The sequence below is a fragment of the Nerophis ophidion genome, linkage group LG28 (assembly GCF_033978795.1).
Source record: "Nerophis ophidion isolate RoL-2023_Sa linkage group LG28, RoL_Noph_v1.0, whole genome shotgun sequence".
Classification (NCBI taxonomy): domain Eukaryota; kingdom Metazoa; phylum Chordata; class Actinopteri; order Syngnathiformes; family Syngnathidae; genus Nerophis; species Nerophis ophidion.
Genome location: NC_084638.1, coordinates 10,748,747 through 10,773,384, shown reverse-complemented (window position 1 = coordinate 10,773,384; position 24,638 = coordinate 10,748,747). Strand labels below are relative to the sequence as shown.

Below are 24,638 nucleotides of genomic sequence, written 5' to 3'. Positions count from 1 at the left end.
TATACACAGATGCATCAAAAACTATAAACAGTAAAGTAGGAGCTGCTGCAGTTATCCCACAGAGAAATATAGTGTTGAATAAAAGAATTAGTGATAAACTATCTGTTTTTACGGGGGAATTGGTAGCAATTTATATGGCAGTTAACTGGATAGAGGAAAACAAAGCTAGGAAAGTAGTCGTGTGCTCGGACTCCAGCAGTGCATTGACGAGCATAAAAAACATAACATCAGAAACAAGACTAGATATAGTTTATGAAATAGTTCAGGCAATCTACAGAATAAATAAAGCGGGAGGTGTGGTAACATTTCTCTGGGTTCCTGCTCATGTAGGAGTTGAGGGAAATGAGTTAGCTGATAGATACGCAAAACAAGCAACCACTAAAACAGAAGTAAACATGGAGATTAAGCACAGTAAAGAAGAAGTGAAGAGCATAATTAAGATAGAACACAATAAAAAGTGGCAGGATAATTGGAATAAGGAAACAAAAGGTAGAGAGTTTTACAAAGTCCAGAGAAAAGTAGGTGTAATGAGAGGAGGGGGTAGAAATAGGAAGGAAGAAGACATTATTACTAGAATGAGATTAGGACATACATATCTAAATAGTTCACTAAAATTGATAGGCAAACATACTACAGGGCTGTGTGATTTTTGCCACCAGATAGAAAATGTTGACCATGTCTTAATACAATGTAGGAAATATAATAGAGAAAGAGAAATACTGGAAAATAAGTTAGCAAAAGAAAATATTAGGTTAGAAGTGGGAGATATATTAGGATTGCATTCAGAAAACATAGGATATAAAGCAATATACACATATTTAAAAAACACTGGGTTAAGTAAAAGAATATAGAGTAGGGATCCACCTCGGTCCACACTCCATTACAGTAGGTGGCGGTAATGCACACCAGAAGGTTGCTTGCCAACCGCCATAAAAACAAAAGAAGAAGAAGAAGAAGCTCGCCGGACACTTTTCCAAAAGATGGCGCTGGCAAGTGTGTTGAAGAGTGACTTCGCGGATTTTGCCTTCGGCGGCCGTCAAACGTCGTCTTTCGGACTGAGCGAGCTGGGCTTCCAAGCCACGTCCGGGAGCGACTTGAGCTTCCCCGTAAAAAACCCGCAATGCGCCGCGGACGAGGACGACGTGGAGAGGAAGATCGAGTTTCTGCATGGAACTACAACTCTGGCGTTTAAAGTAAGTCAGACTATTATCTACTCGATATTTTCTCCACTTAAATATGACTTAATAACACTATTAACTTGTTATCGAAGCAGGATTTAATGAATAAACTCAGACTGGACGCCGTTGTTTACCTGTTAGCATGTTAGCATCCATAAAGTGCTTAATCATCTTTGTGAAATGCTTGGTAAATTCATTACGTTTTTGTTTCGCTTTTGAATAACTACATCTAATATAGTTTCATTTTGTGCAGTGTAATAGTGAAAGTGAAACTTTTTCAAAGCCGTCTTATTTTATGTTTTTCAACCTTGATATATTTATGTCATATCGCGATACAAAATATATCTCGCGATATTTTACCTTAGCCTTGAATGAACACGTGATGCATACAAACCCCGTTTCCATATGAGTTGGGAAATTGTGTTAAGATGTAAACATAAACGGAATACAATGATTGGCAAATCCTTTTCAACCCATATTCAATGGAATGCACTACAAAGACAAGATATTTGATGTTCAAACTCAAACTTTAATTTTTTTGCAAATAATAATTACCTTAAAATTCATGGCTGCATCCATCCATCCATTTTCTATCGCTTATTCCCTTTTGGGGTCACGGGGGCGCTGGCGCCTATCTCAGCTACAATCGGGCGGAAGGCGGGATACACCCTGGACAAGTCGCCACCTCATCGCAGGGCCAACACAGATAGACAGACAACATTCACACTCACATTCACACACTGGGGCCAATTTAGTGTTGCCAATCAACCTATCCCCAGGTGCATGTCTTTGGAGGTGGGAGGAAGCTGGAGTACCCACGCATTCACGGGGAGAACATGCAAACTCCACACAGAAAGATCCCGAGCCTGGATTTGAACCCAGGACTGCAGGACCTTCGTATTGTGCAATACATGCCAAAGTAGTTGGGAAAGGGCATGTTCACCACTGTGTTACATCACCTTTTTCTTTTAACAACACTCAATAAACGTTTGGGACCCGAGGAAACTAATTGTTGAACCTTTGAAAGTGGAATTCTTTACCATTCTTGCTTGATGTACAGATTAAGTCTTGTTGTCGTATTTTACGCTTCATAATGCGCCACACATTTTCGACGGGAGATATGTCCGGACCAGGAAAGTACGCGCACTCTTTTACTACAAAGCCACGTTGTTTCAACACGTGGCTTGGCGTTGTTTTGCTGAAATAAGCAGGGGCGTCCATGATAACGTTGCTTGGATGACAACATATGTTGCTCCAAAACCTGTATGGACTATTCAGCATTAATGGTGCCTTTACAGATGTGTAAATTACCCATGCCTTGGACACTAATACACCCCCATACCATCACAGATGCTGGCTTTTGAACTTTGTGCCTATAACAATCCGGAATGGTTATTTTCCTCTTTGTTCCGAGGACACCACGTCCACAGTTTCCAAATATAATTTGAAATGTGGACTCGTCAGACCATCTTAGATGAGCTCGGGCCCAGGGTGTTGTTGATAAATGGCTTTTGCTTTGCATAGTAGAGTTTTAACTTTCACTTACAGATGTAGCAACCAACTGTAGTTACTGACAGTGGTTTTATGAAGTGTTTCTAAGCCCATGTGGTGATATCCTTGACACACCGATGTCGGTTTTTGGTTCAGTGCCGCCTGAGGGATCAAAGGTCCTTAATATCATCGCTTACATGCAGTGATTTCTCCAGATTTTATGAACCTTTTGATGATTTTACAGACCGTAGATGGTAAAATCCCCAAATTCCTTGCAATAGTTCGTTGAGAAATGTTGTTCTAAAACTGTTCGACAATTTGCTTATACGTTTTTTAACAATTTTATCTTGTTAAACTGTCAGTAGGTTAGAAATAATTATTGTGTAGGCTCCAGTGACTCCCCACAACCCCAAAAGGGACAAGCGGTAGGAAATGGATGGATGCTCCAAAGCATTCACACATATGGTTTTCTACGCCAAAATTCATCTATTTATTATTATTATTATTATTATTATTATTATTATTATTGTTTAACAACTTCTTCTCCAGATTTTAACATGCTCTACCTTCCAAATTTTTCATCCGATTCAAACCGTTCCAACTTCAGCCTATTTGGGAATCGCGGGCTTTCCCTTTAAAAAGTAAAAAAAATTCCCAGATTTCCGAGTTTTTTCCAGAAGTGTTTATTTTTCACACTTTCACCATTTCTACATTTTTTCAACCAATTCCACCATTCTGGAAATTCAAACTACCCCTTTTCTAAGTTGAAAAAATTCCAGGATTTTCCAGAATTCCTGGTTTGCCAAATCCTTATTTCCATCCTTTTTTCCGGCTACTACTCTTCCCACATTTTTCAACCCGCTTCAACCGTTCCACCGTCAAAATATTCCTCTTAATCGCGATAAAAACAAAGTTGTTTATTGAACCGGAAAAATTCCCGAAATTCCAGTAATTCGCCATACCATTTCTTAATTCAACAGGGTACACTACTTCAACATTTTTCGACCGACATGAAAAATTTCAACACCAACCATTCCAACTTATTCCGACCATTCAAGTTTTTTACCGTTTAAAAAAAAAAATCTCGCTTTTCCCAAAATTCCCCAATTTTTTGGGAAATTCCCATTTAAATCAATGGGATGTTTTTCAAAGTTCCACAATTCCCACATTTTTCCTCTGATTCAGACTTTTTCGACTGCAAAATATTCAATATTGTGTACTCTACTTCAACACTTGTAAAAAAATGTTTCCAGGATTTCAGTTCAACTTCAGCATTGGAGCATTCACACGCAATTCCTTCAGGAATTGCCTCTTCTAGTTGAATATGATTTAAAGGGGAACATTATCACAATTTCAAAAGGGTTAAAAACAATAAAAATCAGTTGCCAGTGGCTTGTTGTATTTTTTGAAGTTTTTTTCAAAATTTTACCGGTCTCGGAATATCCCTAAATAAAGCTTTAAAGTGCCTTATTTTCGGCGCTCTGCGAAGCCACTGGCCATTTCCCTGTGACGTCCTACAGTGCTGTCAATGTAAACAAACAGTGGGAATACCACAGCAAGATATAGCGACATTAGCTCGGATTCAAACTCGGATTTCAGCGACTTAAGCGATTGAACAGATTACGCATGTATTGAAACAGATGGTTGGAGTATGAAAATATTGAAGAAGAAACTGAAGCTATTGAGCGAATAGCTATTGAAGTTATTCATAGCCATAGCATGGCCGAAATAGCTGCGTTAGCATCGCCGGTAAAATGTGCGGACCAAACGATCAGGACTTTCGCATCTTTTGACACTGGAGCAACTTAAATCCGTTGATTGGTAAGTGTTTTTTTCGCATTAAATGTGGGTGGAAGGAAACGTAATATAGTTGCAAATGCATCTGCAGGTTATCCCTACATCTCTGTGCCATGTCTCCCTTAGCACCGCCGGTAAATAGCATGTTACCGTCGATTAGCGTAGCATGTTAGCAACAAAACTCACCTTTGTGATTTGGTTGACTATCGTTGCAAATGCATCTGCAGGTTATCCATACATCTCTGTGCCATGTCTGCCTTAGCATCGCCGGTCAAATGTGGAGACACTCTGGCACATTCAATGGGGGGTCTGGCGGCAGGCACATTAAATGGGGGTCTGGCGGAAGGCACATTCAATGGGGGTCTGGCGGAAGACACTTTGGCATCTTCGGGCCAGTGGTGCAACTTGAATCCCTCCCTGTTAGTGTTGTTACACACTCCGACAACACACCAACGAGGCATGATGTCTCCAAGGTTCCAAAAAATAGTCAAAAAAACGGAAAATAACAGAGCTGAGACCCGGTGTTTGTAATGTGTTGAAAATGAAAATGGTGGGTGTGTTACGTCGTCACTTCCAGCGCGATTAACAGAAAGGCGTTTAATTCGCCAAAATTCACCCATTTAGAGTTCGGAAATCGGTTAAAAAGATAGATGGTCTTTTTTCTGCACCATCAAGGTATATATTGACGCTAACATAGGTCTGGTGATGATGTTCCCCTTTAAAGCAAGAGCAAGATTACTAATTCTGTGTCAATATTTGAGTGGAAAAGTTGGGCCCCGAGGTAAAAATAAATAAATCACAACCCGTGCTCCTGTCCTCCAGTGATAGTAATAGATTATTGGAGGATTATTGATTTGGAAGCGAGGACTTTACATTATTGAGGGACATAGCTAGAATTTGCGTTAGAATTAAAAGCTTTATTGTCAGCCAAATTGATATCATTTGTATAGTCTGTATCGCCAACTCTCTCATGTATCATCTGGCTCTCATTCAGAAAAAAAAACAAACGTACAAATGAATTCTAATGGTCCCCCCCTGTGCTGCCGTTCCAGTTCGAGCACGGCGTCATCGTGGCGGTGGACTCCCGGGCCACGGCGGGCTCCTACATCGCCTCGCAGACGGTCAAGAAGGTGATCGAGATCAACCCCTACCTGCTGGGCACCATGGCCGGGGGCGCCGCCGACTGCAGCTTCTGGGAGCGCCTGCTGGCCCGCCAGTGCCGCGTCTACGAGCTCCGCAACAAAGAGCGCATCTCGGTGGCGGCGGCCTCCAAGCTGCTGGCCAACATGGTGTACCAGTACAAGGGCATGGGACTCAGCATGGGCACCATGGTCTGTGGCTGGGACAAGCGAGGTCCAGGTAAATGCGGACACACCTCACTGGGAGATTCAATGGGTTCCCATTGGGGTTGCAAATGGATGGGAATTTACCACGGGAAGTTAAACTCAGGAATTTTGACCATTTTTTTGATTATTCAAAGTTGGACACAAGCTTTTAAAACACTGACGCTATGCCACATAGTCAGCTAAACAATTGGAGTAGTCTCTAAAAAATATTTCACTGATGGACACATGAATAGAAATAGGTTAGATGAATAAATGAACACTCAATCAGCATGTTAAATCAAACTATAACCTACATCAGGGGTGTCCAAACTATTTCCACTGAGGGCCGCACACTGAAAAATCAAAGCAAGCGGGGCGATTTATTTTATAAAACTATCCAATGTATGTATTAAAAAAATATACATTAGGGCCTCCACTCAGGCTTTATCCCGGGGACCCCAAAGGGTTTTGGTAAAACAAAACCAAATGTTAAAAATGTGTCATTATTCAGTATTATTATTATTCAAGTTTCAAATCTCTAGATCAACATTAGGTCTATCTGTCCATATGACGTTTTTAATGATTTAAGTTGTATGCTCTTTTTGTCAAAGAAAACCATGTTTTTTTATGGAAAAAACACAAAATATGCAATATTTTCACCCAATAAAATTTTTAAGTAGAATATTTGAGATTATTGGGGCGGTATAGCTCAGTTGGTAGAGTGGCCGTGTCAGCAACTTAAGGGTTGCAGGTTTGATACCCGCTTCTGCCATCCTAGTCACTGCCGTTGTGTCCTTGGGCAAGACACTTTACCCACCTGCTCCCAGTGCCACCCACACTGGTTTAAATGTAAAAATTTGATATCGGGCTTCACTCTGTAAAGCGCTTTGAGTCACCAGAGGAAAAAGCGCTATATAAATATAATTCACTTCACTTATATAATAATTGGAGCTGTAAAAAGGTCAACAAGTCATAACACCGTTGATTTTAATTCACTATTATTTTTGGTGCAATGACACTTAAAAACAAAACACACTGATCCAAAGGGGTCCTACTCATTAGTGTTAAAAATTAAATTATTTTTACTGGTTACTTTTAACACAATGGCCTCGGGATCAACTTCAGAGCTATTCATCAATTATAAGTTTTTTTGTAGTTTGTTTTTTGTTTGTTCGTTTTTGGCCCTTCTTTGGAAAAAAACAGCTCAGTTTTTTATATGGCAAACACAAAATATGCAACATTTGCCCCCAAAAATATCTCAAAGTGGAATATTTAATGTGACGTAATTGGAGCCTTGAATAGGTCAATAATTCATAATGACATTGATTTTGATTCACTTATAATTTTTTTTAAAGAAAGAAACAGCCTGCATGGCAGCTTTTGTGTTATTAGAGTAAATATTGCAAAATTTTCCCGTTAAATTTTACATTTGCTCTTTTATACCACTTTTTATGTTTTAATATTTTTCAATCGTATTTTTAAAATGTGTTGTGGGGCCGTTAAAAAATGGCCCCCGGGCCGCACATTGGACACCCCTGACTTACATTCCTCTATGACAACTGAATGGCTCGCAGAACAGAAGGGCAAGGGAAAATACACATTTTGATTTAGTATTTGCTAGTTGAACTTTACAGATCACAAAAAAGGTAACTCCAGATCGCTAATGTTATTAGCATAAATTAATGGGATTTCACATGGAGAAAATTAGCATCACGGCTAACGGAGAAATATTTTCAGTTCATCATGAGACTCTGGTGGTACATAAACCTAGTTAGCTAGAGATATTGGCCCCCAAATCATTTAACAAGTACAGGAAGAGTGGAAGTCTGCTGGAGTAGTCTACAGTCATACAGTGAAGTGAAGTGAATTATATTTTATATAGCGCTTTTTCTCAAATGACTCAAAGCGCTTTACATAGTGACACCCAATATCTAAGTCACATTTAAACCAGTGTGGGTGGCACTGGGAGCAGGTGGGTAAAGTGTCTTGGCCAAGGACACAACGGCAGTAACTAGGATGGCACAAGCGGGAATCGAACCTGCAACCCTCAAGTTGCTGGCACAGCCACTCTACCAACCGAGCTATGCCGCCCCCGCAACAAGCAATTACACCTCTATTACACTTAAATACCATACATCAAATATATTTACACCAGTAATAACATCAAAACTTACCTGACTGGGTCCTTGGGCTCAAATACTAGTGTAGCAAGCTGGGAATGATCTGTGCATGTCATTGAGGGATGCACAGTGCAGGGTTGAAATTCTACAAAATTTGCATTAAATCCGGTTGTTTTAGCTAATAGTCGTGCTGAAAGATCTAGCATTTTACATTCAATGTGTATTCCCATTAAAGCTTCCAACTTTGAATATTCCCGGAATTTTGCAACCCTAGTCCCCATACATTTTAAAAATCTATTTATTCTTCCATTCCTCTTTTTCTTCAATTTTTGTGTTAAACTCCATTGATGGTATTCTATGGTATCGTCATTTCCATATGTATTAATTTATGTTCAAAATGTAAAAAAGTTAAAGTACCAATGATTGTCACACCCACACTAGGTGTGGTAAAATGTCTCCTCTTCATTCGACCCATCCCCTTTGTTTAATACAAAAATTAGTTATTTTACAAGCTTACTTAAGAAAAAGTAAGCAGATACAAATAAACCAGTGGTTGTTAACCTCGTTGGAGGTACCAAACCCCACTGGTTTCACGTGTGCATTCGCCGAACCCTTCTTTAGTGGAAAATATATATATTTTTTTATCAATTTCAAGTCAAAGTTAGTTTTTTTTACCGGTGCACAAAATGAGCCGGCCCTGCGATGAGGTGGCGACTTGTCCAGGGTGTACCCCGCCTTCCGCTCGATTGTAGCTGAGATAGGCGCCAGCGCCCCCCGCGACCCCAAAAGGGAATAAGCGGTAGGAAATGGATGGATGGATTGACAAAATGAGCCATGCGCAAACATCACCTTGTTCAAAGAACAAAACCAACACAGTGCATGAACTTACAACAAATTACACACCTGCAAATCGTTCAGCTGTTGCCGTATCCATAATACGCTGATATGGAGAAGTTTTTATTTGCACGATAAGTCAGGGTGTGCCTCGACATCGATGGCGGAGGGTCCGTCGAACCCCGAGGGTTCGATCAAACCCAGGTTAAGAACCACTGATATAAACAAAGATATAACCCCAATTAGACTTGTTTGTAGTGAGCAGATATTGCCACTAGATGGCACTGTAGCCTAATCCGTGTTGTTGCATAGCACCGGGTGGTTCATGCCCCTCAGAAAAAGGCTGATTACCACTGAAGGTGTGCTAAGAGGTATCCGTAGTGACAGCAGCATGGCAAATCGATACGGCCGAGTCTGCCGGCCAGCTGAAAGAGTAGGATGGACGCCGGATCCTGGCCCGAGACAACCGGGTCACAGACGTATTGAACATTTAGTCACGTCAATGTCCGCCTTTGTTTGGAAAGCATGGCGTGTCCGTGTGAACAGTAACAGTTTGCTTGTACGCGTTCAATGTGTTTGCCCAATAGCTGTTGGCGCTCGCACTGTCGATCAATGACTGAAGGGACAGGTGCTGATAAAAGTCAGTCAGAGAATGATCCCTCCTCGCCAGTGATAAACAAGTCACCTTTCATTCAAATTATTCCATTAAAAATGTACAAATTAATATGTCATCTAAGGCTTGCTCATATTTGAACTGATACCAATTCCCGGTACCTGAGAATCGATACCAGTACTCAACTATACCCATTTTTGGTACTTTTGTGTGTGTTAATAAATACTAATTGTTAAGTTAAAGTTCCAATGATTGTCACACACATACAGTAGGTGTGGTGAAATTTGTCCTCTGCATGTGACCCATCACCCTTGTTCACCCCCTGGGATGTGAGGGGAGCAGCGAGCGGCAGCTGTGGCCGTGCCCGGGAATCACTTTTAGTGATTCAACCCTTGATGCTGAGTGCCAAGCTGGGAGGTAATGGCCCCCCGTTTTTATAGTCTTTGGTATGACTCTGCCGGGGATTGAACTCACGACCTAGCAATCTCCGGGCAGACACTCTAATCCAAGGGTGTCAAACTCTGGCCCGAATTTCAGTGCCCCTCCCGAAAATCTCACGGGGCAACAATTCTCCCAAATTTCTTCCGATTTCTACCCGGACAACAATATTGGGGGCGTGCCTTAAAGGCATTGCCTTTAACGTCTTCTACAACCTGTCGTCATGTCCGGTTTTCCTCCATAAAAACAGCGTGCCGGCCGATTCACATAATATATGCGGCTTTTACACACACACACAAGTGAATGCAAGGCATATTTATTCAAAAGCCCATACAGGTCACACTGAGGGTGGCCGTATAAACAACTTTAACACTGTTACAAATATGCGCCACACTGTGAACCCACACATAGCAAGAATGACAAACACATTTTTGGAAGAACATCCGCACCGTAACACAACAGTACAAATACCCAGAAACCCTTGCAGCACTAACTCTTCCGGGACGCTACAATATACACCGTTGGCTACCAACAACCGTGTGTCGCAAACTGACTAGTAAAAAGGCCTGAATGGTTGATTTATTCATTGTTACTTTATTTTCAAATGTACTCGCCTGTGGAAAAAGTTTATGTTGATATTTACCTCATAAGGCTGCAAATAGAAAAGAGGCATTCAATTTTTCATTCACATTTTTTTTTTATATACCATTGATGATTTTTCGTTTGTTTTTTTTAAAGTTGATTTTGCACTATTAAGTTATATACGCGTTGCTTTTTCCATATTCAGTGTTAAAGCAAATCAGTGTAGCAAACTGAGCAATAATTAAGTTTTTTTTCACACACTTTCTCTTGCTACTTCAAGGCTTGAATGTTTGATTCATTCATTATTATTTCATTTTCAAATTCATTATTAGCCTGCGGAAAAAGTTTGTTTGATATTTACCTCAGAAGGCTACAAATTGAATAAAGGCATTCAATTTTTATTTAAATTTTATTTGATATGCCATTGATATTTTTTATTAATTGTAACTGGAATTTGCATGTCACTCTAAAATTATATAAGCCTTGCTTGTTCAATAGTCAACGCAGAACTTGTTTGGGTCCCTATTAAAAGGTTCACTTTTTTCAACCTTGGCCCGCGGCTTTGTTCAGTTTAAAATTTTGGCCCACTCTGTATTTGAGTTTGACACCCCTGTTCTAACCACTAGACCACTGAGTAGGTTGTTGTTGTTGACAAAGCCACATTTTTATTGCAACATTTAAAAATGAGCTGTAATCCAGTTGTTGTATTTTTCACAATATCTAATTTCTGAGTCTTATTGACAGGTATATTGTTTGCAGAGTGTATGGATGGATGGATAGATGGAAAAAGAGAGAGAGAGAGAGAGAGAGAGAGAAAGAGAGAGAGAGAGTTTCTGACATGACTAATTATACCAGTACAGGAGCGTATTGGTTCGATACTACTATGATTACATTGATATTTTTAGCACCACAAAATCTTCTTCCATTATATTTTTATTTATGTTTATAAACTCAGGAAATATGTCCCTGGACACATGAAGACTTTAAACATGACCGATGTCTGATTCTGTGACGACGCGGTATGGGATTGCTACCCAAATTTGTGGTATCATCCAAAACTAATGTAAAGTATCAAACAAGAGAGGTAGGTAGGTAGGTAGGTCTTTATTGTCATTGCACAAGTGCCACGAAACTTGGTTTTCAGCACAAACCCGTTCAAGATTAGACAAACAAACAGTGTACAGGGTTACAGAACAGGAATCCTGATGGGTCGCCATGAGGCGCTCCGCAAAAGATGGGGAAAAGGTAAAACGCTGGGAAAAAAGATGAGTAAAAAAAAATACAGTCTAGACTGGAGTGGGAAAAAAAACCCTCCATGCCATGCACGCATAAACACGTTACATTTAATCACGACAAACTCGTAACCGAGGTGCGGGGAGTTGGGGCCCTGGAAGGCGACCGCTGCTTTGAAGCGCTGCCATCAAACCATCACCCCAAGGGGAAATAGCAGTGGTGAAAGCGTGGGGTGGGGGTGGGGTGTGTGTGCGTGTATGCCCAATTGTTATGTAATGTTTTTGAGACTGAGGCCGATCTGCAATAGTTCGACTACAGGTGTCGTTGAGGAGGGAGGGAGGTCAAAAGCGTCCATCATTGAGGTGTCCTCGGGGGTGTTTTTCAGAACAGCCTGGTCCTGTTTACACAGTGTCAAGGCCATTCGAGGGAGTCAAATCGTAGATTAGGATGTTTGTTTTCCGTGATCAGACAAAACAATGACTTGTCTGTTCTATTCGTCCTGGGTGGGTGTTCTCAAATTCAATTCAATTCAAAGAAAAATGCATTATTACATTTTAACAGAAGTCTAGATACAACATGTTGAAATAGAAAATAAGCATATATTAAGTAGATTAATAATTCATTTCATACCATTTGTCCTTAATAATGTAGATCAAATAATAGAATGATAAATGAAAAAATATACAGCAGACTAATTAGAAGCCTTTGTTTGTTTACTTACTATTAAAAGACAAGTAGTATTTTTTATTTAAGTATTTATGTTCAATGTAGCGTGTGTAAGATTTTTTTGGTTCAAATAAAGCCAATAATGCCATTTTCTGTGGTCCCCTTTATTTAGCAAAATACAGAAAAGTGCCAAAATATGTTTTGGTACCGGTACCAAAATATTGTTATCGGGACAAAACTAGTGTATATAGTCATGAAAATAAAGAAAACCCATTGAATGAGAAGGTGTGTCTAATCTTTTGGCCTGTACTTAAATGTAAAAACGTGACCAAATAACAGAAGTGGAATAGAATAAGTCCATTTATTACCCCCCCTCAAATGGAATGGTAGAATAAATGCTGTACCACACTCCAGACTGTTTTATGGTAAAGGGAAGAGAAGAGGCTCTGAGTGGAAATGACTCTGCACACACAACAATTCTCTTAAATCAGCGCTTCTTCGCTCCCTGACACGGTTGTGAATTCTTAATGGAAAGACAGATGTCCGGCCGTAGGTTTCAAGTCTGGTGCGCACGCCGCTTCTCACCCAACTAGCCAGCTGTGCGCCCCGCATAAAGTGTCTCCTGTCAGGTGAACTAATGGAGCGGCTCATGGCTAACGACGCCTCGCCATCCGAGCAGCCTGGCGCCGCTTTCCCACCACTCCTGCACTACCTTGCCAAAAGTATTTGGCCACCCATCCAAATGATCAGAATCAGGTGTTCTAATCACTTGGCCCGGCGACAGGTTTGTAAAACCCAGTACTTTGACGCGGAGACTGTTTCTGTAAACATTTGCGAAAGAACAGGCCGCTTTCAGTGGTTTCCAGCGTGGAACTGTCATAGCATGCTCATCTGTGCGACAAATCCAGTTGTGGAATGTCCTCGCTCCTAAATATTCCAAATTCAACTGTGGGATTTATTATAAGAAAAGTGAATAATAAAACAGGGTTTCCTACTAATTCATTTATTTGTGGCGGCCCGCCACGAAAGAATTAAAGCCGCCAGAAATAAAAAAAAAATTAAAAAATGAATTAAAAAAAAACATATATATATATATATATATATATTTTTTTTTTTTTCCGGCTTTTGACTCGCTCGACCGCTCATAAAAGCATGGGACTCTGTCTGTGAATGGAGCTTGTAGTTATCCATCCATCCATTTACTACCGCTTATTCCCTTTCGGGGTCACGGGGGGCGTTGGCGCCTATCTCAGCTACAATCGGGCGGAAGGCAGGGTACACCCTGGACAAGTCGTCACATATTATATAAATATGTAAACATTATATAAATATGTACATAAAGTGTTGTAATTATATTCAAACTCCGCGTTCTTCTTGGTGTTCACCCCCCCACCCCTCACAAATAGATGACTGACCAGTGGGAAACACTGATAAAGTCAATTTTATTCTGAGAATATGGAAAAGTTTGGGAACAACAGCAACTCAGCCACCAAGTGGTAGGCCACTGACGGAGATATATATCTACATATATCCATATTTAAAAGTTATTTATTTTCTTTAGTCATATTTGAAATAGCTAGTGTTCCATTTTGTACTCTTTTTATCTTTTCCTTATCTCATGACCGATGGTACACTGTAGACTACCTTGAGCTTGGAATGCAGGAGGAGCAATACTCCTTTTTTCTGTCTCTTTCTGTCTCCAGTCGAGGAAAACAATAGATGTGTATTCGCTCTGAAGGGTGGGGGCTATTGGCATATTCAAAAAGGCAAGACTTCCGTAGGGTTTTTCAGATCAACTAGGCGATGCGAATTGAATGTGTTGTTTTTTAGGTTGGGCTCTCCAAAGCTTTGGAATACATTGCAAAATACCTATTGTGTTCTGGGTTATCATTTAAAACCATCTTATGTGTCATCAAAAAAACTTGGGATTGACCAGTAACTTAAATTCCCTCGGAGGAATATCTGGTCCAAACGCAACACCACGTAAACTGACAGAGAGGGTGAAGCGCATCGTGCAAAGACTTTCAGTTGCTACAAAGTGAAGTGATTTCTATTTATGTAGCGCTTTTCTCTCGTGACTCAAAGCATAGTGAAACCCAATAACTAAGTTACATTTAAAGGTGGTTAAAGTGTCTTGCCCAAGGACACAGCAGCAGTAACTAGGGTGGCGGAAGCGGGAATCGAACTGGGAACCCTCAAATTGCTGGCACGGCCACTCTACCAACCGAGCTATTCCTCCCCTACTGAGCTCCAAATGTCGTTTGACCTTCCAATTAGCCCACGCACTTTACGCAGAGAGCTTCATGAAATGGGTTTCCACGGCCGAGCTGCTGCACCTAAGCCATACATCACCAAGTCCAGTGCAAGGCGTGGGATGCAGTGGTGTAAAGCACGTCGCCACTGCACTCTAGAGTAGTGGAGACGCCTTCTCTGGAGTGATGAGTCACGCTTTTCCATCTGGCAATCTGATGGTCCAGTCTGGGTTTGGAGGTTGCCAGGAGAACGGTACATCTCTGACTGCATTGTGCAAAGTGTGACTGTGGAGAGGCGGAGCCAACGGTCCCACAGACAGGCAGGGCAAGATGGCGGCGAGGAGGAGGCGGCGAGCGGCGAGGCGGTGCGCACCGGGAGCGAATACTCAATCAAGATCAGGTGCATAGATCACGCACCTGAGGACAATCACGAAATCCTCTCGCACTGGTTAAAAGGGCAGCAGCCGTGAACGTCTGGGAGAGAGGCGTAGAGACGGGAAGGAGGAGGAGTGCAGCTGACAAAGAGCGAGAGAGGAGAGGCGAAGACAGACGAAGAGTGAGCGGAAAAGAGGAGTGGAAAATCGACCGACACTGAGGTGTTTATTGAAAAATAAACCAAGTCCAACTGCTCGAAGTCATGTCCTTCCTTGGTGGTCCATGGAACCCGCAAGGCGACGGCTTGAGACCATCACAGTGACATCTGGTGGAGGAAGAATTATGGTTTTTCAGGAGTTGGGCTTGGCCTTTTAGGAGCTTGGAATGCTCCAGGATACCAAAACATTTTGGACAATTCCACGCTCCCAGCCTTGTGGGAACAGTTTGGAGCGGGCCCCTTCCTCTTCCAACATGACCGTGCACCAGTGCTCAACTGCAGGGGTCCACAAATACATGGATGACTGAACTTGACTGGCCTGCACAGAGTCTTGACCTGAACTTGATAGAGTCAGTGTGTGTGACCTCACCAATGCGCTTTTGGAAGAATGGTGGAAAATTCCTTTAAACACACTCCGCAGCCTTGTGGACAGCCTTCTTAGAAGCTCTCCTCGTCTGCCGTCAACTGCGGCACTCAACCCTGTAGGCCGCTGTCGTAACTGTCCGCCTGCCACATTGTGCTGGTAACAAGTTCCGAGAGCTTTTCAGTTGGAACAGGCAGGTGTCAAGAGTGGCGGCTTACCTCCATGCAAAAGGCAGGCGGTGCACGATTATGAAGGCAAGCTAACGACGGGACGGGGAGGCTGCAATTTGTCCGTTGAAAGGAACGCCGCGCATTCCTCCTCCCCGAGGAACGCAAGTGGCCCTCCACGTCTCTAATACTCTTTCACTCCTGTCACCTTGAATCTGCAACCGAGGCGCCTTTTTAATGTGAGAGACGATCAAGTAAAAACATTTTTATTTTTATTTTTTTACTGATCCGCCGCCCTCTGCAGTGTTGTGGACAGGACGTCGCCGCACATTACGCTCTGATCATTCCTCGAAATTGGAGTTGACTGTGGATTCATCACGTTTTGGAGCAATTTAGGCAAAACGGAGCGTGGTATTTGGTCTCGTCTCGTTTGTCCGCAGATCAACATCACTGCCTCGCTAAGAAGTACAGCCTCGCATTTTGTTTGTCGTATTATAAGTCGTGTGGAATTAGGGCTGCACCGGGGGTGTTAAAGTCATTTTCACAGAAAATGGCTGCTTTCAGAGGGCCGCTTTTTAAAAATTGATCCTGGTCGATCTACGTTCCCATCCTCACTGTGGTCATGAGCTTTGGGTTATGACCGAAAGGACAGGATCACGGGCGAAATGAGTTTCCTACATCAGGTGGTGTGGCTCTCCCTTAGAGATAGTGGGAGGAGCTCAAAGTAATGTCGCTGCTCCTCCACATTGAGGGGAGCCAGATGAGGTGGTTCGTCCGACCGGTAGGAGGCCACGGGGAAGACCCAGGACAGGTTCAATCAATCAATCAATGTTTATTTATATAGCCCCAAATCACAAATGTCTCAAAGGACTGCACAAATCATTACGACTACAACATCCTCGGAAGAACCCACAAAAGGGCAAGGAAAACTCACACCCAGTGGGCAGGGAGAATTCACATCCAGTGGGACGCCAGTGACAATGCTGACTATGAGAAACCTTGGAGAGGACCTCAGATGTGGGCAACCCCCCCCCTCTAGGGGACCGAAAGCAATGGATGTCGAGCGGGTCTAACATGATACTGTGAAAGTTCAATCCATAGTGGCTCCAACACAGCCGCGAGAGTTCAGTTCAAGCGGATCCAAGACAGCAGCGAGAGTCCCGTCCACAGGAAACCATCTCAAGCGGATCAGCAGCGTAGAGATGTCCCCAACCGATACAGCCGAGCGGTCCATCCTGGGTCCCGACGAGCGGTCCATCCTGGGTCTCGACTCTGGACAGCCAGTACTTCATCCATGGTCATCGGACCGGAACCCTCCACAAGGAAGGGGGGGACATAGGAGAAAGAAAAGAAGCGGCAGATCAACTGGTCTAAAAAAGGAGGTCTATTTAAAGGCTAGAGTATACAGATGAGTTTTAAGGTGAGACTTAAATGCTTCTACTGAGGTAGCATCTCGAACTGTTACCGGGAGGGCATTCCAGAGTACTGGAGCCCGAACGGAAAACGCTCTATAGCCCGCAGACTTTTTTTGGGCTCTAGGAATCACTAATAAGCCGGAGTCTTTTGAACGCAGATTTCTTGCCGGGTTTCTTGCCGGGACAGGTTGGGAAAAGTATGTCTCCCGGGCGGCCTGGGAACGCTTCGGGATCCCCTGGGAATAGCTGGACGAAGTGGCTGGGGAGAGGCAAGTATAGGCTTCTCTGCTTAGGCTGCTGCCCCCGCGACCCAACCTCGCATAAGCGGAAGAAGATAGATGGATGGATGACATTATGCATGCTGGTAAAAACCGGTGATTAATCAGGATTAATCCAAATGCATTTGATTATTATACAAACCCCGTTTTCATATGAGTTGGGAAATTGTGTTTGATGTAAATATAAACGGAATACAATGATTTGCAAATCCTTTTCAACCCATATTCAGTTGAATGCGCTACAAAGACAACATATTTGATGTTCAAACTCATAAACTTTATTTTTTTGTGCAAATAATAATTAATTAATTATTAAATAATTAATAATAAATAATTAGTGCGTCTGCCTCACAATACGAAGGTCCTGCAGTCCTGGGTTCAATCCCAGGCTGGGGATCTTTCTGTGTGGAGTTTGCATGTTCTCCCCGTGAATGCGTGGCTTCCCTCCGGGTACTCCGGCTTCCTCCCACTTCCAAAGACATGCACCTGGGGATAGGTTGATTGGCAACACTAAATTGGCCCTAGTGTGTGAATGTGAGTGTGAATGTTGTCTGTCTATCTGTGTTGGCCCTGCGATGAGGTGGCGACTTGTCCAGGGTGTACCCTGCCTTCCGCCCGATTGTAGCTGAGATAGGCGGCAGCGCCCCCCGCGAACCCAAAAGGGAATAAGCGGTAGAAAATGGTATATATGGTAAATAATAATTAACTCAGAATTTCATGGCTGCAACACATGCCAAAGTAGTTGGGAAAGGGCATGTTCACCACTGTGTTACATCACCTTTTCTTTTAACAACACTCAATAAAACGTTTGGGAACTGAGGAAACTAATTGTTGAAGCTTTGAAAGTGGAATTCTTTCCCATTTTTGTTTTCTGTAGAGCTTCAGTCGTTCAACGGTCCGGGGTCTCCGCTATCGTATTTTACGCTTCATAATGCGTCACACATTTTCGATGGGAGACAGGTCTGGACTGCGGGTGAACCAGGAAAGTACCCGCACTCCTTTTTTTTTTTTTTACGAAGCCACGCTGTTGTAACACGTGCTGAATGTGGCTTGGCATTGTCTTGCTGAAATAAGCAGGGGCGTCATTAAAAAAGACGGCGCTGAGATGGCAGCATATGTTGTTCCAAAACCTGTATGTACCTTTCAGCATTAATGGTACCTTCACAGATGTATAAGTTACCCATGCCTTGGGCACTAATGCACCCCCATACCTTTGCGTCGATAACAGTCCAGATGGTTCGCTTCCCCTTTAGTCCGGATGACAAGATGTCGAATATTTCCAAAAACAATTTGAAATTTGGGACGGCGTGGCGCAGTGGAAGAGTGGCCATGCGCAACCCGAGGGTCCCTGGTTCAAATCCCACCTAGTACCAACTTCGTCGCGTCCGTTGTGTCCTGAGCAAGACACTTCGCCCTTGCTCCTGTTGGGTGCTGGTTGGCGCCTTGCATGGCAGCTCCCTCCATCAGTGTGTGAATGGGTTAATGTGGAAGTAAATAAATGATAAATGGGTTGTACTTGTATAGCGCTTTTCTACCTTCAAGGTACTCAAAGCGCTTTGACACTACTTCCACATTTACCCATTCACACACACATCCACACACTGATGGAGGGAGCTGCCATGCAAGGCGCCAACCAGCACCCATCAGGAGCAAGGGTGAAGTGTCTTGCTCAGGACACAACGGACGTGACGAGGTTGGTACTAGGTGGGATTTGAACCAGGGTCCCTCGGGTTGCGCACGGCCACTCTCCCACTGCGCCACGCCGTCCCCCAGTAGTGTCAAAGTGCTTTGAGTACCTTGAAGGTAGAAAAGCGCTATACAAGTACAACCCATTTATCATTTATCATTTAAATGTGGACTCATCAGACCACAGAACACTTTTCCACTTTGCATCAGTCCATCTTAGATGATCTCGGGCCCAGAGAAGCCGGTGGCGTTTCTGGATGTTGTTGATAAATGGCTTTCGCTTTGCATACTAGAGCTTTAACTTGCACTTACAGATGTAGCGACGAACTGTATTTAGTGACAGTGGTTTTCTCAAGGGTTCCTGAGCCCATGTGGTGATATCCTTTAGAGATTGATGTCGGTTTTTGATACAATGCCGTGGTCACGGTCATTCAATGTTGGTTTCCGGCCATGCCGCTTACGTGGAGTGATTTCTCCAGATTCTCTGAACCTTTTGATGATATTATGGAGCGTAGATGTTAAAATCCCTAAATTTCTTGCAATTGCACTTTGAGAAACGTTGTTCTTAATCTCTTTGACTATTTGCTCACGCAGTTGTGGACAAAGGGGTGTACCTCGCCCCATCCTTTCCTGTGAAAGACTAAGCATTTTTTGGGAAGCTGTTTTTATACCCAATCATGGCACCCACCTGTTCCCAATTATTCTGCACACCTGTGGGTTTGTTCCAAATAAGTGTTTGATGAGCATCCCTCAACTTTATTAGTATTTATTGCCACCTTTCCCAACTTCTTTGTCACATGTTGCTGGCATCAAATTCTAAAGTTAATGGTTATTTGCACACAAAAAAAAAATGTTTATCAGTTTGAACATCAAATATGTTGTCTTTGTAGCATATTCAACTGAATATGGGTTGAAAATGATCTAACACCAACTCATATGAAAACGGGGTTTGTAGAAGACATGTCATGTTAATCCTTGCATTATTGATCCGCCTTCAATGTTATTAGCAGATTGAAAAAGGTGAGTGTGATTGAGTGCATGGATAGGAATAACGCCAGTCACATGTCCTTTGGTTATGCTCCCGGTGCCGCTCCCCCCTGGAGGTGTGAGGCGCAGCTATCTGTGCAGCCCGGGCTGCGGGTCGATAGTTAATTTTTGGCAGGTCTGCCAGGATCAATAAACCCTGAGGCGAGCCCCCCCCGAGTGCATGAGGACGCGGCCCGGGCACCGCCAGCAGGTCGCTGGGTCGGCTCCACTTGACTTGAAGTGGATGTGCCGTACTTTCCTGCCAGCTCTGCTTAACTCTGAAAGGTCGCAGCTGTTTACGTCCTCTCCGGAAGACGCTTGAGAGCATGGATGTCAAACTCTGGCCCACGGGCCAAATCTGGCTCGCCGTGTAATTTAATTTGGCCCTTGAGGCGATATCAATTTAGCATTAGAGCTGGCCCGCCGGTGTTATACAGCGTCGGTGCCGCTGTAACACTGCATTCACCGCTAATACTCATACTTGCCAACCCTCCTAATTTTCCCGGTAGACTCTTGAAGTTCAGGGCCCCTCCCGGGGCAACCATTCTCCCGACTTTCTACCGATTTCCACCTGGACAACTATATTGGGGGCGTGCATTTAAGGCACTGCCCTTAGCCTTCTCTACAACCTGTCATCACGTCCGCTTTTCCTCCATACTAACAGTGTGTCACATTATATTTGTGGCTTTTACACACACGCACAAGTGAATGCAAGGCATACTTGGTCAACAGCCATGTTTGTATATATAATATACTGTACACATGATAAGTATATATTGTATATATTCGCAGATATGTTATATTTTACATTGCTATACCTAGTCTATTTATACCTGCATTGTCCTTTCCATCCTTACACTTTCCATCATTGTAACTAAACTACCGTGTTGAACAATTTCCCTTGTGGATCATTAAAGTTTGTCTAAGTCTAAGGTCACACTGAGGGTGGCCGTATAAACAACTTTAGCACTGTTACAAATATGCGCCACACTGTGAACCCACACCAAACAAAAATGACAAACACATTTCGGGTGAACGCCCGCACCGGGACACAACAGAACAAATACCCAGAACCCCTAGCAGCACTAACGCTTCCGGGAAACTTCCAGCAAACTGACCAATAATTCACGTTTTATTCATGCATTTTTTTTCTTGCTACTTCAAGGCTTGAATGTTTGGTTCATCCATTATTGTTATTTTATTTTCAAATGTATTATTAGCCTGTGGAAAACAGTTTATTTTCACCTCAGAAGATTGCAAATAGAAAAAAAGGCATACAATTTTTATTTACATTTTATGTGATATGCCATTGATATTTTTTAAATTATTATTATTATTTGAAACTGGATTTTGCATGTCACTAAAGTTTTATAAGGCTTGCGTGTTCAATATTTAATGCAAAACTTGTTTGGGTCCCTATTAAAAGGTTCATTTGTTCAACCTTGGCCCGCGGCTTTGTTCCGTTTAAAATTTTGGCCCATTCTGTATTTGAGTTTGAAACCCCTGCTCTAGAGTAAAAAGTTGGTGTTCATTAGTGTCTCAACAACTTCTAGCTGGTTAAAGGCCTACTGAAAGTAGATTTATTTAAACGGGGATAGCAGGTCCATTCTATGTGTCATACTTGATCATTTCGCGATATTGCTATATTTTTGCTGAAAAGATTTAGTAGAGAACATCCACGATAAAGTTCACAACTTTTGGTGCTGATAAAAAAGCCTTGCCTGTACCGGAAGTAGCAGACGATGTGCGTGTGACGTCACGGGTTGTGGACCTCCTCACATCTGAACATTGTTTACAATCATGGCCACCAGCAGCGAGGGCGATTCAAACCGAGAACGCGACGATTTCCCCGTTAATTTGAGCGAGGATGAAAGATTCGTGGATGAGGAAAGTGAGAGTGAAGGACTAGAAAAAACAAGATAAAAAAGCCAGAAGTAGCAGACGATGTGCGCGTGACGTCACGGGTTGTGGAGCTCCTCACATCTGAACATTGTTTACAATCATGGCCACCAGCAGCGAGGGGGATTCAAACCGAGAAAGCGACGATTTCCCCGTTAATTTGAGCGAGGATGAAAGATTCGTGGAAGAGGAAAGTGAGAGTGAAGGACTAGAAAAAATAAGATAAAAAAGCCGGAAGTAGCAGACGATGTGCGCGTGACGTCACGGGTTGTGGAGCTCCTCACATCTGAACATTGTTTACAATCATGGCCACCAGCAGCGAGGGCGATTCAAACCGAGAAAGCGACGATTTCCCCGTTAATTTGAGCGAGGATGAAAGATTCGTGGATGAGGAAAGTGAGCGTGAAGGACTAGAAAAAATAAGATAAAAAAGCCGGAAGTAGCAGACGATGGGCGCGTGACGTCACGGGTTGTGGAGCTCCTCACATCTGAACATTGTTTACAATCATGGCCACCAGCAGCGAGGGCGATTCAAACCGAGAAAGCGACGATTTCCCCGTTAATTTGAGCGAGGATGAAAGATTCGTGGATGAGGAAAGTGAGAGTGAAGGACTAGAAAAAATACAATAAAAGAGCCGGAAGTAGCAGACGATGTGCGCGTGACGTCACGGGTTGTGGAGCGCCTCACATCTGAACATTGTTTACAATCATGGCCACCAGCAGCGAGGGCGATTCAAACCGAGAGAGCAACGATTTCCCCGTTAATTTGAGCGAGGATGAAAGATTCGTGGATGAGGAAAGTGAGAGTGAAGGACTAGAAAAAATAAGATAAAAAAGCCGGAAGTAGCAGACGATGTGCGCGCGACGTCACGGGTTGTGGAGCTCCTCACATCCGAACATTGTTTACAATCATGGCCACCAGCAGCGAGGGCGATTCAAACCGAGAAAGCGACGATTTCCCCGTTAATTTGAGCGAGGATGAAAGATTCGTGGATGAGGAAAGTGAGAGTGAAGGACTAGAAAAAATAAGATAAAAAAGCCGGAAGTAGCAGACGATGTGCGCGTGACGTCATGGGTTGTGGAGCTCCTCACATCTGAACATTGTTTACAATCATGGCCACCAGCAGGGAGAGCGATTCAAACCGAGAAAGCGACGATTTCCCCGTTAATTTGAGCGAGGATGAAAGATTCGTGGATGAGGAAAGTGAGCGTGAAGGACTAGAAAAAATAAGATAAAAAAGCCGGAAGTAGCAGACGATGTGCGCGTGACGTCACGGGTTGTGGAGCTCCTCACATCTGAACATTGTTTACAATCATGGCCACCAGCAGCGAGGGCGATTCAAACCGAGAAAGCGACGATTTCCCCGTTAATTTGCGCGAGGATGAAAGATTCGTGGATGAGGAAAGTGAGAGTGAAGGAAGAGAAAAAATAAGATAAAAAAGTCGGAAGTAGCAGACGATGTGCGCGTGACGTCACGGGTTGTGGAGCTCCTCACATCTGAACATTGTTTACAATCATGGCCACCAGCAGCGAGGGCGATTCAAACCGAGAAAGCGACGATTTCCCCGTTAATTTGAGCGAGGATGAAAGATTCGTGGATGAGGAAAGTGAGAGTGAAGGACTAGAAAAAATAAGATAAAAAAGCCGGAAGTAGCAGACGATGTGCGCGTGACGTCATGGGTTGTGGAGCTCCTCACATCTGAACATTGTTTACAATCATGGCCACCAGCAGGGAGAGCGATTCAAACCGAGAAAGCGACAATTTCCCCATTAATTTGAGCGAGGATGAAAGATTCGTGGATGAGGAAAGTGAGAGTGAAGGACTAGAAAAAATAAGATAAAAAAGCCGGAAGTAGCAGACGATGTGCGCGTGACGTCACGGGTTGTAGAGCTCCTCACATCTGAACATTGTTTACAATCATGGCCACCAGCAGCGAGGGCGATTCAAACCGAGAAAGCGACGATTTCCCCGTTAATTTGAGCGAGGATGAAAGATTCGTGGATGAGGAAAGTGAGAGTGAAGGACTAGAAAAAATAAGATAAAAAAGCCGGAAGTAGCAGACGATGGGCGCGTGACGTCATGGGTTGTGGAGCTCCTCACATCTGAACATTGTTTACAATCATGGCCACCAGCAGGGAGAGCGATTCAAACCGAGAAAGCGACAATTTCCCCATTAATTTGAGCGAGGATGAAAGATTCGTGGATGAGGAAAGTGAGAGTGAAGGACTAGAAAAATAAGATAAAAAAGCCGGAAGTAGCAGACGATGTGCGCGTGACGTCACGGGTTGTAGAGCTCCTCACATCTGAACATTGTTTACAATCATGGCCACCAGCAGCGAGGGCGATTCAAACCGAGAAAGCGACGATTTCCCCGTTAATTTGAGCGAGGATGAAAGATTCGTGGATGAGGAAAGTGAGAGTGAAGGACTAGAAAAAATAAGATAAAAAAGCCGGAAGTAGCAGACGATGTGCGCGTGACGTCACGGGTTGTGGAGCTCCTCACATCTGAACATTGTTTACAATCATGGCCACCAGCAGCGAGGGCGATTCAAACCGAGAAAGCGACGATTTCCCCGTTAATTTGAGCGAGGATGAAAGATTCGTGGATGAGGAAAGTGAGAGTGAAGGAAGAGAAAAAATAAGATAAAAAAGCCGGAAGTAGCAGACGATGGGCGCGTGA

At 43.2% G+C, this 24,638-nt stretch overlaps 1 protein-coding gene across 1 annotated transcript in view; it reads left to right on the top strand.

Moving 5' to 3' along the window:
* The first annotated feature begins 941 nt into the window (after nt 1-941).
* psmb5 (proteasome 20S subunit beta 5) overlaps nt 942-24,638 on the top strand; it is a 25,192-nt gene continuing 1,495 nt past the window's right edge. Inside the window, exons 1-2 of the mRNA XM_061891500.1 lie at nt 942-1,193; nt 5,519-5,825. Of these exons, the coding sequence (XP_061747484.1) occupies nt 981-1,193; nt 5,519-5,825 (520 nt within the window). The 5' untranslated portion in view covers nt 942-980. The remainder of the gene's footprint in view (nt 1,194-5,518; nt 5,826-24,638) is intronic.